Source organism: Panthera pardus, unplaced genomic scaffold, assembly GCF_024362965.1.
Source record: "Panthera pardus isolate Hobbes unplaced genomic scaffold, ASM2436296v1 HiC_scaffold_16, whole genome shotgun sequence".
Taxonomy (NCBI): Eukaryota; Metazoa; Chordata; class Mammalia; order Carnivora; family Felidae; genus Panthera; species Panthera pardus.
Window position 1 is genome coordinate 111412152 of NW_026526721.1, and position 16387 is coordinate 111428538.

The 16387-nt window shown below is 35.5% G+C and overlaps 1 protein-coding gene across 1 annotated transcript; it reads right to left on the minus strand.

The window, feature by feature from the left end:
- Positions 1-4595: 4595 nt before the first annotated feature.
- SUCNR1 (succinate receptor 1) lies at positions 4596-13705 on the minus strand. The gene is made up of 2 exons (XM_019439880.2): positions 13505-13705; positions 4596-8631 (listed from the first exon to the last, which is right to left on the minus strand). Exons 1-2 carry the CDS (start codon positions 13610-13612, stop codon positions 7678-7680), a joined length of 1062 nt encoding a protein of 353 aa, XP_019295425.1. The 5' UTR covers positions 13613-13705; the 3' UTR covers positions 4596-7677.
- Between the last annotated feature and the right edge of the window lie 2682 nt (positions 13706-16387).

Consider the following 16387-nt stretch of genomic DNA (forward strand, 5'->3'; position numbering starts at 1 on the left):
CCCTAAAGTAACCCTTTGCGGAAAAGTCCTCATTTGAGAAACCTTAAATGGTTCCATGTATCCTGTACTGCAAGCCGAACAGCACTGTGCACGTGTATGGTGTCTCCACTACCAGAGGGTTGTTACTGATCACCTTCCTTGTAATTGCACACTTCCACAGTAATTGCTCCCTCACTGGGTTGGCCTGCAAATGTCTACCTTCTGGGCCTCCGCCTTTGCACCTCAACTTCTTGCTCTGTGGCACTGCTCACTCCCATGCCAGTCCTCAGCAGGATGAACATCACCTGCACATAATTTCCTAGCCTACCAAGACAAAATTCAGACCTCTCTTCCATGCACTTTTAGTAATTTGGGCACATCTCTGTTTTTGCCCTGACCGTGTTATGCATATCTGTTTATACGTCTGTTTTTCCTATTAAGATCACGAGCTAACTGAAGGAAGGGGTGAGCTAATTTAATGAGGGGAACGCTTGTTGTTCATAGCTTAACCAATGACATAATTTCTGGCTTATGCTGGGCATTCGATAAATATTTGTTGAATATTTATTGAATTTGTTGAGTAAGTATATTTGTTATAGAAGGGGTAAGCTGTCACATAACTCCATTTACGTGATAGGATTATGATTTTGATTTTGAATGTGTTTAGAACTCATGACACATCTTAGTTTATTTTGTCTCGTCAGTCTCTGAGCATAGACAAAAATTTAATGGAAAAACATGACAGAGGAACAAAACAATTGAATTATTGATGTAATGAGCTTTACTTTTTGATTAAATGTATTACAAATGTATATATTTATCTCTGTATATAACACATTTATATGTGTATGTCCAGACTTTCTCCAGGTCCACTAATTTGGGAGCACAAATAGAATCACAGAAACCGGTGCTTTGTTTTGTTTACGGTCCACTTACTCAGCATGTGTGAAATCCCACCCAGGTGTGTATTTCTGTAAGGCCCCTGGGATATGTCTCATTTAGGTTCATAAGTATGCTCATGTTCCCTTCTCCTCTCCCGACATATTCTTTCTCATGGCATCTTCCTGGGATTGCTGAACACAGGTCTAACTAACCACTTTGCTCCTGATGGGTACTTCCATGTAGATCTGTCATCATTAGTTCTAATGGAAACCACCATCATTGCTGATGGATGTTATTTTATAACTCAAGTTTCAAAATAGTTTGATGTTCCAAGTTTACACGTGAGAGAATCTTTAGTTTTACCTTCTATCATATGGAGGTTTTGGGTAATGTGGGTGGGTGTTGGGGGTATGTGGCTCACAAAGCTGTGCTGCTTGGGCCCCTATGTTTTACAAAGATTCTAATGAAACAACTTTTTTTTCAATTAACTTATATCTACTTTTCTCCCCAGAATTCAAACATGACTATGTGGGACTTAAGCCAAAAAAAAAATCCTAAGTGACCCACATTGTGTTGTACTCAGAATCACCCATGTCCCATGACAAAGGCCTTGTCCTGAAAACAATTGGCTGAATGCACCTGTTTTGCACCCATGATGAATTCTTCCCCCGTGGACCTGTTCATACACACATATGTGCACACAGTGCATGCTGCCCTGCCCCATGATTCACCAAGCACTAGTCTTTATCCCAGTTGTGGACAAATTGAAGCTAAAATTGAAGTAAGAGTTTCTAATACACACATTATAGCTCTTGTAGGATGCATCGATTTTGTAACACACCAAAATATTTACTACTTAGTTTTTGTTCCGTTGGAAACCACAGGAAGTGGGTAAAATGTAATACATGCAAGGTGAAACAGCCCTGTTTCAGCAACTACTATTAAGTTTAAGAATGAAAGCCCTCATCCTTTCCCCCATGATAATAACTTTAAAGTCTGTCACAAGTTAACTTGGGTGGTGACTTTTAAAACATGCCCTTTGTTATATTTTAACTTAGTACACTACACTTTGAATGGAAAGCTATGAAATTAGCTCTCATTAAATTAATTTCAAACTCTTTGTATTCTTAGAAGTTAAATCTCAAATGAAGAAAACTACATTTTTAGGAAGAAAAAATTTTAAATCTCCCTTCCCATTATCAGTGTTTTCTTATTGAAAATAATGTTTCATAATAGGTTATAAACAACTTTTCCAAAATATCTTAGTGGATTGAAATTTGGGGTAATCACTTGGACTTCTTAACAGAGATTGTCATGAAGAGTTTGTGTTTCTTTGGAGTCAGATCTAAGTTTCAAAGCCGATTCTGACCCCTGCCTTGCTCAATTTCTCAAAGCGTGTTTCCCCAACAGTACATTGGAGATAATAATACAACCTAAATGGCGAGACTCTTGAGGAATCTAATGAGTTACTAAGACACAGCCAATAATTTTTTTACATGGCATTCCTTGTTCTTTTTCTTTATGTGACATATATACACACATCAGTATAACACTATGTATTTCAAGTATTCATTTGCACATATATAATGTGACATGACAAACTGTAATTTTCTCTCTTTAGGGATCAAATCAAATCAACATATTCACAGCTAGAGGTTATAAATCTAATTATATGTTATATAGAATAAGAGAAAATTTGGTATTTGAATACATTATTACTTTCAACAGAAAGTTATCAAAAAGTAAATTTTCTAATAAAATATTGTCCATATTATTAAAATTTAGAGAAAATACGGACATGACTTATTGATTCTGTCTGAGAATCTCACTAAAACATAATCACAGGGTTCTAGGTCATAGGACTTCACATTGCATTGCTAAAGAAGCCAGCTACCTATAAATGTTATACACCTGATCATTATGTACAGAAATTTCTATTCTGACATGTTACACATTCTTAAGTTTATTGTATCATCTGAAAATATTATCTGTGGATTCCATACCATATGGTTAAATTCAAGATTTTATATGCATCCAATATTCTGCATGTGTAAACAAAATGTCTGACTCCAGAGCCTATTCTAGAACTCATTCTCACATCGTCCTGGAGTTGTCTTCCTTAGAGCTATGTTATAAGATGACTCTGGGACTAACCCATGTGATAAATTATAACTTAAACATCCTTAGAGAGAATCTAAATATGGTTTCTGAAGTGCAACCCTACCACTTACTAGCTATGTGACCATTAAACTCTCTGTGCCTTGGTTTCTTCATCTGTAACTTTCATAGGGTTAGGCAACAGTTGAATGAATTAAATGTATAAAGTGTTAGAGCAACTGTGCCTGGTACATCTTAAGTGCTACCTGTGTTTGTTATTACTATTATTGTGTTGATGGTTTACGATGGGATTTGATGACTCAGTCCTGAACAATCTCATTTTTTTTTCCACCCAGGGTTGAATAATAGATTACTCTCACAGGAATCCATAGCAAATAGAGATCAAAGCACCTGATTTGTTACTGGTAAGCCTGGACTGCAAAATGAGCTTGAGATGAAAACTAAAAATTATAAATAACTTAAATGTCAGCAATGAAGTATTGACTAAAGCAATACAGCTATATCCATACAATAGATTACCATATAGTGACCAAGAGCTATACGCTAGAAGTAGGTTTATTAGCATAAAAGACATATTGTCTTTTGACAATTGAATTTTTCAATTCTATTTGGACTTGAGACAATAATTTCTTTTAGGAACAATTTTACATTTGTTTTAAAGAGTTCTTTGCTAAGACCACTGGTCTACTCAAATATTTTTGGTACCAAAGTCTCTAAGGGGGGCAAAATTACCATTCATAAAGTATGGAGTGGGACCCAGAATGAGGAAAGTATGGAGACTAGCAAAAGGCAGGACAATGGGCAGTGGATGCTATTTGCTTTCAGAAAAATTATTGGTTTTGTTGGGTTTTTTTAAATTACTTTTTGTTGAAAATTATTGCAGAGGTTAGGTTTAAAACCAAAACTGGTGCAAGGGAAAATAGAGAAAGCATGAATAAACGCACAGGCTGGAGTCAAATGATGGTCAATATGAAATAAGCCCTTAAGAATATTTAGAAGCTATAGTGGGAATTTAAACCACTTATGATATATAGTTATATTATTCTGTGAAGCTTATTAATTCTAAGGGAAAAAAGTTTCTGCTTTAGTAATGGCCTAGTAATTCCTATTGATCCACACTTCCTGCAAGGGACCTCTCTAAACTCTGGGAATATATAAACAACCAACTACATAAAGATACTACAGACTGAACAAAACAAAGCAAGGAGGGGGATCCACACCTGGCAGAAGTAAAAGGCACTGAGTGACATTCACAGTTACATTTTTAAGTAATCAGGCCAGGCTGGTTTGCTAAAATATAGAAATGAACCTACAGTCTATCTGGCATGAGAAAGCAAAGAATGAGTCCAGAGTAAACTCAGCAACTGGAAAGTGAAGGGGGAAGAACCCTGGAGAAGAGAGAGTTACAGACAGGGAACTGCATATCTGGTATATAAATTCTATTCAAGTCTCTAGCTGACCTCTGAACTATGGATGTGCTGGAAAGACTCTAAACAGCTCAGTTAAGGCTAAAATAATTGAAATGAGATTGCAGGGCTTGGAGTTTGAGTTCAGCCATGAAACAAAATATTTGTACTTTTCCATGGAACATAATAGAATCCAGAGACTCCACAGTATATTATTCAAAATGTCCAGAACATAATCCAAATTTATTAGATCTGAAAAAGCAGGAATTTGTGGCCCATACTTAAGACAAAATGCAATCAATGAGCATAAATGTTGATATGACCCACCTTGTGAACTAGCAGACACAGATTTTAAGCATCAATTAAAACTATGTTCAAAGGTATGGAGGAAAATATAAGGGATGTGGCAATGGCATCTGGCGCATGTGTTTGTATATATACACTCTATTCTTTATATAAGACAGCAGTACTTATAAAAGCAGTGATGACAGAAAGTAGTCCAATCATGTACACTAAAAAGGAGCATTGAATTCAATTTTAAGGACATTAATCCATAATAAACAACCATATAAAATATACCTTGCTAAGTTCTAGAAGGGCAATAAAAAATTAGATGTGGTTCTTCTAATCACAGACCTTAGAGTTCACTTGAATCTAAACAACTATGTTATAAGTGCAAAAATAATTCATTTATTTCCAGATCTGCGGAGGAGATGACCTAAAGGAAGGTTTTCAGAAGGAGTGACAGATGACATGGGCCTTAAAAAATGCATAAAATTTTTTGTATTTGGGCATGATGGGACAGGGGTGAGCATCCAGCTGTGCATAGTGAGAAAGTTCTGCATATAGAAGTGAGGTAAACATCTTTGGCTGGAGAGTATAGTTTGTGAAACTGGCAGTGGGAGATAACATATGATAATATTGGTGGGCCCAGATAGTGAAATGCTGGACCAAATAGCTTAGACAGGATTCTAAAAACAATAAGGAACCAATCAAAAGACAAGATACCAAAGCCCAACATCATTTCCTTTGAAAACTACAAACCCAGAAAGAATTTCCATTATTTTTTGTTTATAATTCTTACAATCACCTAGTACAAAAAGTAAATGGAATAGCTCTTATAGTTTTAATGCAGGTCTCTTGTCTGCTGAGGGTAAAGCTACCAGGTGACAGACTTGGGCAAGAAAAGGATTAAGAATTATGCTATGAAATTACTTAACATTTTGGTTACAAGATATATCTAAGAGTTTGTGGTTCTATAAAATATTTCACTGCCTTAATTAAAAGAGTCCCTATCTTTTGGGTAAGGGTAGGGAAAATTTATTTCCAATTTTGCAAATTAAAACCCATGCGTAAAAAGCAAATTACAATTACATTAGATGTTTCTAAGTTTGTAGAAATAAGTAAACACTTCTTTCCTAAGGCTCTTTTGTGGCCTTTTCTGATGAGGATATTCAGGAGATTATGTTTTCAGTTTATTATCAGGCAGGTATAAAATCACACTAAAATTTCAAAAATATTGACCACAAAGGCAAGGCATGAAAAAAATATCTTAAAGCCTAATAATAAGTAAGAAAATAAATCCTTTGTGAGTAATGCATTTTTATAATATCTCATTTGTTTGAATTATGTAAGCACTAACTGGGAATATTTTGGGTTTTTGTACTGTCAGAATATATTACCAGAGTATAGGACAGAAAGGGCAATAGAATTTTGTCTTTGTACTCATAATACCTATTTTATCCTTCATGTTACAACTAATCATTTTTTTAACATAACTTATTGTCAAGTTAGCTAACATACAGTGTATACAGTGTGCTCTTGGCTTCAGGAGTAGATTCCTATGATTCATCGTTTACATACAACAACACCCAGTGCTCATCCCAACAAGTGCCCTTCTCAATGCCCATCACCCATTTCTGCCCCCCTTCCCATCAACCCTCTGTTTGTTCTCTGTATTTAAGAGTCTCTCATGGTTTACCTCTCTCTCTATTTGAAACTATTTTTTCCCCTTCTCTTCCCCCAGGGTCTACTGTTAAGGTTCTCAAATTCCACACGAGTGAAAACATATGATATCTGTCTTTGTCTGACTGACTTATTTTACTTAGCATAAATACAGCTAATGACTTTAAGGAAATGAGCATAGACATGTGGCCATGGACACATTTTGTTACATGTAAGTGAATTGTTATGTGATACTTATTTGATTTTAAAAAGCTAATGTAGCATCCATTTAGTTTTTCCTATATTTGTTTTGTGGCATAGAGGGATGCCTGGATAATCTATATGAATATGCGCATAAATATTTCTTACATTTTACAATTTCATAAAGTGCACTTTGTTTAGAACACTTCCTTCAGTGGTCTTATGTGATGTTCTATGAACATGAAAACAAGGCTCATTCCAGATGTAAGTCACTGTCTTTAAGATACAGTCGTCCAAAAGTATTTACCTTTGTTTTGTTTTGTTTTGTTTTGTCGTGCTTTGGGTTTTCTGATAGACACTTTGTGTTCCATAGCTCTGAGATTTTTGCAAATCTTCTTCTTCTCTCTCTTTGTGTACTTTGGTAAAATCATTTATACCTAAATTCCCTGAGAGACAAGCTCAAACATGTCTCTCTTTTTGTCGAACCATCTCTTTAGGCTCCATTTAATTTGATTCTTTGCACTAAAAACCATGAAACAAAATGGGACTTATAATTACAACTTGACTCCAACTCATAATCAATACAAAGAAATACATATAGACATACTTGAACTCATTACATTGCTTTCTTGCTTGTTGCTATGGTTGACTTTAAATTTTGTTCAAGACCACAATTTCTAACAATAATCTCTAATAGTGTATGCTTAATCTGTTATTCAGTTTTCACATTAAGTTATAAGATCAAATGAAAAAGAATAACATAGAGAATGTTGCCAACATATTTTTTTTCGCAATCTGGTGATGATTAAATGCAGACTACTTGCTGCTTTATCTATCTTCTATTTCTTTTACACTGGTTGAGAAAGTCTTACAACACCTAGGGTTTTGGATTTATATGCTCAAGCACTAGACAATGCCAGTCCAGTTCCTTTCAATTCTTAGGTGAAGAAATCAATAAATACTTCCCATCCTCTTCTTTTCACAGACTCCGGGCACAGCATGTCTTTAAAAGAGTGTCAAGTCTTTGCTTCTCTGATTTACGTCTATGAGTTAAATCAAATTCTAATTGGCCTACATCTGCACATGCAAAACAGTGTGTTACACAAGCATCTCACTTTTCCCTGAATGGAAACATCAGTCCATGACTTCATCTTCTAAAGGATGTCAGGGATTTGAATTGGTGCCTCAGCTTGCTCATTAACATCTCCCTGAAGTGATCTCCCATAAGGAAGTAGAAGACAGGGTTGACGGTGCTGTTCAGAAAGGCCAAAGGCCGAGTCACAATGTATAAGGAGTTGATGGTGGCCTGAGCACAGTGGGACTGCTTCCACTTTCCCAGGCGTGAAGCAATCCTCACATTCCGCATGATGTGGTAGGGAGTAAAAAGCACGGAGAAGATCACAACTGCCATGATGACTAAGGTGAGGGGCTTTTCAAAGGGCAAAGCAGTAGCAAGCTGTATGCTCCTCTGCTTTAAGAACAGAGCAATCTTGAAATAAAAGAAGCACATCACCAAAAGAGGAATGAGGAATCCCAAGAAGGTTAGACACATGCTATAAATGAGGTTGTATTTGGGGTCCCCAGAGCTTGCATAATCAATACAGTTGGTGCCATTGACAGCTATATTTGGATGTATAAGAGAAAGTATGGGCAGGAGCTCTAGGGTTACTAAAACCCAAATACCCAAAGAGATTAAAACAGCGAACTCTTTCTTTTGCAGAAAGTGTTCTCGGAAAGGATGCTTCATGAGCAGGTATCGATCAATGCTGATAAAAGTCAGAAAAAGGATGCTCGTGTAGAGGTTGGCATGAAGCACATATCGGTTGGTTATGCAGAGCACATCCCCATATGTCCACTTTCCTTGAGAATAACTTCTTATCAGCATGGGGAGGGTGCACAAAAAAGCCAAGTCTGAGATAGAGAGGTTAAAGAGATAAATGTTACTGCTATTCCAGTTCTTCAGACAGAAGAGGTAGCCAAACACAACAGTTGTATTTGCAAGGACTCCCACAACAAACTCGATCCCATAAAAAATGGAAAGGTAGTACTTTTCCAGGGAAATCTCTGCTGCCAGCCAATTTTGGCAAGTTTCATTCCACGCCTAAGGAAGAGAGAGAAAAGAGAAGGTTGAAACACCAGCTTATGCCTAATGACAAAACTGCACATAAGTAATAATTAAAAAAAAACACTTAAAACTTGAACTATGAAAGGTTAGTAAGGAGTGCACATACATACACATTCATATACAGATATATCATTAATATATTATTTTAACAAATATTTATTAAGTGCCTTTGAACTATGCGCTAGGCACTGGGGATAACAGCAGTGAGTCAAACAAAGTTCCTAATCTCAAACAATTTATACTCTCTTGGGAAGAACCAGGATGCAAATAAATGCATGTCTTCTAACGGTAAAAAATGTCCCAGACATAAGGGGAAGCATGTGCAAATGCCCAGAGGTGAAAACACACGTAGAGGACTTGACAAATAGCAAAGAGGCCAAGAAATGGTGCAGTGAAGTGAAGCATCTAGTTCATTTTTCTGTTTCCAGCACCTCCCATGGTCCCCAGCGTATTACAGTTGTTCACCCAATTCTGCTAAGTTAAATACAATTGAACCACAACCTAGGAGAGGAAACGGGGATTCTTATAACTCCGGTCCTGCTATTTTCATAGATTTTACTGTGTTTCCATATTGTCAAAGAATTGTGGTTATTTCACTCAATTTGTAAAGTATAATTCCAGTTTTATAACATGATTTAAAAAAATTAAAATACGGTGCTTCAATTCTTAGTAATAATAGTAATGGTGGCCAAACTTGCTGAGAGCCTGTAGGATATCTAAGCAACATCCTTGAAGTCGTCTGTAGCTTGTCTCCAATAACAAGTAAGCTACCAAGTGTTGCGTATAGTGTTTGGATGTTTCTTGACTCCATTACCATTGCTCCATCTCCTTCATCACCATTCTAGTCCAGGTCACCATCATCTTTATCTTGGCCTGTACTGTATCTTCTAGGGTCTCCTCGCATCCTCTCTGGCTCCCTTTCAACCTACCTTTGGCTTGAAAGCATGACAATATTGAAAACTACAACCATAATTCTGATTCTCCTCAGCCAAAAGACTTAAGTGACTTTCCTCTGTCTAGGAAATAAATTCCAAATCCGTAATGACACGCATGACCTGGCTCCTGTAGGCCACTTCAGCCTCACCTCGCCTGACCCCCCTCCTTACTCATCTTCTTCCTGTTCTTTGATTGCACAGAGAACTTCCCAATGCTCAGTTCACTGAAACCCATCTCACTGACCTTTTCCCCCTGTGATCTTGCCCCATCACAAACACTGTCTTCTATCTGCACGTCCTTTCAGACTTCAGTTCAAGTGTGGATTTCCCAAGAGAGGCTTTCTGACCCACCCATCTTAACTTCAGCCCCCCATTCTATGTTCTCATTATAAATGAAGTTTCTTCGAATTTCTCACAACTTGATCACAGAGTTTATCTTCTACCTCTGGCATAGTGACTGCCAGATAGGGAGATGGTATGTAAAGGCTTGCTGCGTGGAAATGAAGGTAAACATTTGATAGTCTAAAAAAAACATTTTTTACAAATATTTCCTCTAAGGTCAGAGAAGCAGTAAATCCAGCAAATTAAGCCCATTGCTCTATTTCACTCTAAAAGTTGACACTACACGTGGGGTGCCTGGGTAGCTCAGTCGGTTCAGCATCCGACATCATCTCAGGTCATGATCTCACAGTTCCTGAGTTCGAGCCCCGTGTCGGGCTCTGTGCTGACAGCTCAGAGCCTGGAGCCTGCTTCAGATTCTGGGTCTCCCTCTCTCTCTGCCCCTCCCCCACTTGTGCTCTGTTTCTGAAAAATAAACAAATGTTGAAAAATTTTTTAAGTTGACACTACGCGTAAAATGACTAATATTTAAAACAGGCAATTGTGGTAGTTAGGTTGCTTTGTTTAGACACACATTTGTGGAAGGTAAGATTTCATATATATCTTCCAGAATCAATTTTTTAAATTAAGGTCAATTTAAAAATTATGAATTTACCTCTGACGTTAATAAACATCAGAAAGTCTAGGAAATGTACCAAAGTATTAAGAGTTCTATCCCTAGGGATGAGATACCAGATAACTTTTTAATGTTGATTTATTTTTGAGAGAGAGAGAGAGAAGGGGAGGGGCAGAGAGAGGGAGACAGAATCCAAAGCAAGCCCCATGTTGACAGCAGAGTCCAATTTGGGGCTCAGACACATGAATCATGAGATCATGACCTGAGCCAAAGTCTGGTGCTTAACTGACTGAGGCACTCAGGTGCCCCAATACCAGATAATTATTAATGTAATATATAGAGTATATATAATTAATTATACTATATATATTATTATATATAGTATATACTACATATATTATTAACATAATATTTAGTATATATAGTATATATAATGTAATATATATAGTATATATATAGTTTATAGTATATATATATAGTGTGTATATATATATATATATATATATATATATATATATAATAGAGTCAGTTTATCTGGACTTTCTATTTGTTTCCCCAAATCAACATGTATTTGATATTATTAGGATTTCTAGAAATACAGCAACAAAATTAATGGTCTTTTAAAAATATATATAGGCTTTATTTTATAGGTCAGTCAGTGGCAATTTGCCACTATTATTTTTAACTCTATTCCCTGATGCTTTCAGCTCCATGACTTCTGGAAGTACATTCTTCCCAGCTTTCTATGACATGGCAGTCTTCTCACTATCCTCCTTTCTCTCTTTGTGGACTATTTGCCCAAGCTTCAAATGTTGGAGCTCCTCAGAGCTCAGATCTGGGCAACTTCATTATTTGGGGAGTGCTCAAAAAAGCAGGTGCACACACTCAAAGGTATAGTAAGACAATAGAAAGTTTCCTTAAGACTCAGTTGTTCCACTTTGAATTTCCACTTTTTCTAGTTCTTTTTCTAGTCCTCTCTCTTATTTTTCTGACTACTCAGTTCTTAAAATGCATGGGCTGACGTCAGTAGCTTCTGTGCAGCAGGCAGGTTTGACTGCTATTGCAGAAAAAGACAGCCATGAAGACGTGCATTACTACATGTGCCCGATTCCCAATAACTAGCACTGGGACAAGTCAGGGGCCGTGCTGCCACCATGGAGAAGGCTTTTTCTGCTTCAAGCTGTCCCATGGGAATGGAGATTCAGGGAAGTAGCAGGGATACAGCATATCAGAACTGGAATAAGGAAACTGAATGACTAGTCACCTTTGTCTTGCTTCTCAGAGCGGTTGCTTTATATTTTTAGTTTTATTTTAAAAATAACTGAAAAATGAATGTTATTCTGTAACACTAAGAAGGTACAGGTAGGCAAAAAGAAGGAATGAAAATTAATTGTCTGTAAACCAACTAGTCCTCATATCTGGATACCTGTTTACAGTTTAATATTTTTTATTTGAATTTATTTTTTATAGAAATGAGATTATCCTCTTTATGATATTTTATAATCTGCTTTTTGGTACTTTATTTCATTCTTAAAGTAATTTTCTTAAGTTCTTAATAAATGGTGGTTCATGAAGGTCAGGCTGTCTTATATTTGCAGGCCAGTTTAAGTCTCACTGAGACCCATAATTTTCTGGGTGCTAGAGTCCAAATTAGATGATGTTTATAGTCTAATGTGTTTTAGTGTGGCCATTATAATTATACAAATTGATGAAGTAAGCTGATCCTTTAAAGAAAATTCTCAGTTGAAGGGATATTCCTTCACAAAAAATTAATATTCTCTGTTCCACTTTCTCGTGGTTGTGTTTTTAATTTTTAGGAAATAGAAATCATGATAAATAGGTTTTAACTGTTTTGGGTGAATTATTTATTTATTTTAGCTATTGGTAATTGAAGTGAAATCTTTAATTATATATCCAAACATATATCTAAACCTGTTAGAACTATTGAATTACAAGCAATAGTCAATACACACATAAGCAGATAAGTAGTACTCATTTTTAATTTGGATTAATGTTTCTTTCACCTTAATTGTATTCAGTCTTTTAAAAATGTACACTATTGAATCTTAAATTTAAAAATATATTTGACAGCTTATTAGCATTTAAATTGTTTTTTACAATCATTATAATTAAACAAAGATTACTTATGCATTTTAAACCTTAACTGCTTCTTTAAGGCAAATTTACATGGCAGTATGAGTCTTTTTTAACAAATTGCTATTTTCATTAATAAACAACTTGAATGAAAAAATATATATTCACACTGAAAAGATACAATCACTTAATATTGATAACTTGTTTTTTTGTATATTCCAGAATTTATACTATAAGTCAAGGTATTAAAAAGTAAAGTACCAAATTATGTTTATGAATTAAAGAAAACTCACCAATTATAAAAAGTTCTGGAAGGTAAAATAGCAATGGCTTCTGCAATTTGTCATTTTTCCTTAGTGAATTACTTTCTTGAAAAATTGTAACTTTTGCAACCATAATTGTAATTTTAACATAAATGCTAAATTTAATCTTTAGAATAACTTAAGATTCCCTCTAACATATTATTTTCTAAACGTGAAATATTACATGTGGTTGATTTTGTCATACAATTTAGAAACTTCACATTTTTTCTGTAAGTAGTTACATTTAAGCAAATCTGATTACTCTTTTTTGTTGAAATATGTTACCAAGACATTAGCAAATGTAATAAACCTCTTTAAATAAATTTAGTATTTGGCAATTAAAAAAAGACATTCAATTTAGTGAAAAATAAATGTAGGAGAAAAAATTATGACTTCCTTTTAGTTTCCTTTATTGTTCTTCATGTTATGAATGACAGTTCAGACAGTTCATTTAAACATTATTTAAAACCTTAACTGCTTATAGGCCATTTAAAAAGAAACCCCTGAGGGAAGTCTGGCATTACTTTGTACACCTGGGTGACATGAGTTGCATTATAACTTACCATTCTGTTGGAAGGCCCTGATCCCTTGACGGAAACTCTTTGCCAGCAACCTGATAAAGCTTCTAACCCAAGACTGTGCCGCTGGACATAGTGAAGCCTAATTTGCATATCATGCAGACAAGATTAATAATTCAAAAGTCCAGAAATAATTTATTCAGTTGAACTCCCAAGTCCAGTTCAAGGGAAAATTCCTGTGAAGTTGAGACAAAAAACAAATTACTCATGTCACAAAAAGATTTTGAAAAGACTACTGTTGAAATCATCTTACTCACTATCAAAACAACAGAGAAGCATTGGTCATTTTCACGTTTACTTGCATATTGAAAGTTAGTATAGTTTATATTGGATATACAATTGCTTCTGCTTTTTTTATGCTTTTTCTTTATTTTTCAAATTGACAATTTTTAATGAATTCTTTGTTGGGCATATAACTAAACAGCTATTATCAACAATTTTGAGGGAGGTATAAAACTGAAGTTTTGAAAGCAAATTTGGGTATATGCTTTGTCAGTGTTCCGGCAAAGGGGACACTAGAGTTTCAGGTATTTCCCATTTTATTTTCTGTGATTAAAATCAAGAGACACATTAAACACACACACACACACACACACACACACACACACACACATCAGATGGCTAGGGATTAGGGAAAGAGGTGGTGTCTACCTAAGATAACCTCAATACGTGGCATTTCATATATTCTAATCAATGCTTAGCATAGCACCTGAAAGCACACTTCCACAACTTCGGACAGGAAGCACACCTGGCTTTTTCTGAGGATTGTATTAGATTTATATTCAAATAAACACTCATTCTGCTTGATCTGAAGCATAAGGTTTATGCTGAGAAAGTCCCTATTTTACAAGCAGTAGTAATTTCATTTGGCCGTGATAAAGTTGAATGTTGAGTTAGCAGTGACAGGCAGAAGCTCCAAAAGAAATTCTATTAGAGTCAGTTCTTCTAGCCAAGAATTTCCCCTTCTCCAATATATGAGAGCCCAAAACTTAGAAACTTAAAATATATATATATATATATATATATATATATATATATATATATGTGTGTGTGTGTGTGTACATATATACATATACACATATATAACATACTTATGAGTATATATATGCATGAAATATAAATATATGTCAAATGCATGTGTATTTATTTCAAATAATGTCTCTATCATTTGCTGGGTTCTTATGATATTCCTGGTATTGCACTAAGCACCTTTATGTAATGGATGTTTACAAAAACTCTGAGATTTTTCTCTCTTGTTTTTAAAAATTTTCCATATTATGGATGAAAAAACAGAAGCTCAGAGAGGTCAATCAACTTTCCCAAGATCACAGAATCTGTAAGTAAAGCAAACTGAGTCTAAACCTATGTATTTTGATTTTAAAATCACCAGCTCTGATTCTTGATTGCCTACAAGATTGAATGACAATAACTTTAATGTACACCACAGATTGACTCAAAGTTCAAGATTTAATGAGAGCTATTTTTCAAAAATGCAGCTCTTTTCTACATATAAAAGAAAAAAAAGACTAAAAACATCATTTTTGTCTATAATTTTAAAAGGGCAAAAACCAAAGCTTTTGGATGACCAGGTCCAGGCTTATTAATTTTAAACATAAACTAACATGACTTCCCTCCAAACAACCATGGACATATGGATATATCTCACAGGCTTCTGCACCATTCTGGTGAGAGACAAGGGCTATTCCCTCCTTGTGGGGTGGTATAAATTCACCAGAACTTCCTCTTTCTTCTCCCCACATCCTGACTGTGGACTGCTAACATGAAAAACGGTCTATACTTCTGCTTTCTTGTAGAAGGAGTGATCAGATCTGTGGCCTGGTAGTCTTACTTCCCTTCCATGTCCTTCTTCATCAAAGGTCCCATTGCCTCAGGATGCTTATAATGGAGAAGCTGGAGTCATTATGGAGCGGATTTAATAAAAGGTCTCCATTACTTCCATTCTTTTCATGTTATGACTCTTTATTCAGATCTACAGGAGGTAATTGAACAGAATCAAGGCCAGAGTCAGAGTTATGTACTCTGTGAACAGGGCTCATGTCATGGGTGTGCTACCTTTTAGCGACATAGGACCTTATGCTGTAAAGGACCACACACTTGTCTTAATGTTCTACTCTTACATCCCAACTGAATTTTTACTAACTTTTTAACAAGAGGCCCTATATTTTCATTCTGCAACCAGTTCTGCAAATTAATGTAGCAGTCTTGCCTGTGAGACTACAAATCTAGAAAATCATTTCTATTGAGCGTATAAAATTTCAACGAGCAAAGATTTGGGCTTGGGGGTTTTGTTTTGTTAGAAACAACGTGACATGTTTGAAATTTACTGCTTGAGCAGCAACGAAAATTTTAAAGGCAGTCATTTTGCAGTATAATTTATTGTCTAAAAGTTAATATGACATACTGGTTTGGTTGGCCCTGGAGGCAAACTGCCCCCTTTCAAATCCTGGTTTCGCTGCTTACTGGCGCTCAGTGTTCTTACTTGTAAAGGAGGGATAATAAAAGTGCCAGTCTCACTGAGTTGTTATGTATATGGTAGAATTACATCGTTTATACATATATTATATAGTATGGGTACATATTAATTGCTACATAAATGCCTGCTATTCCAGACGTTTATAACAAATGAGAAGGAGACCTCTTCAAAATGATCATGTCAACCAATGCCATCAGTGTTAAACTATCTGCTGCCCAGGAATGTCCATTTAAAATGACCTTATAAAAGCGAGTATGGTAAAAAAAAAATAGAATTCTAATTCTGGATTTGCCTTTTACTTTCTGTGCAGTCTTTGAAAAGGTAACATAACACGGTTTCCTCATTTGGAAAAGGGGAATAACAATTCCTACCCC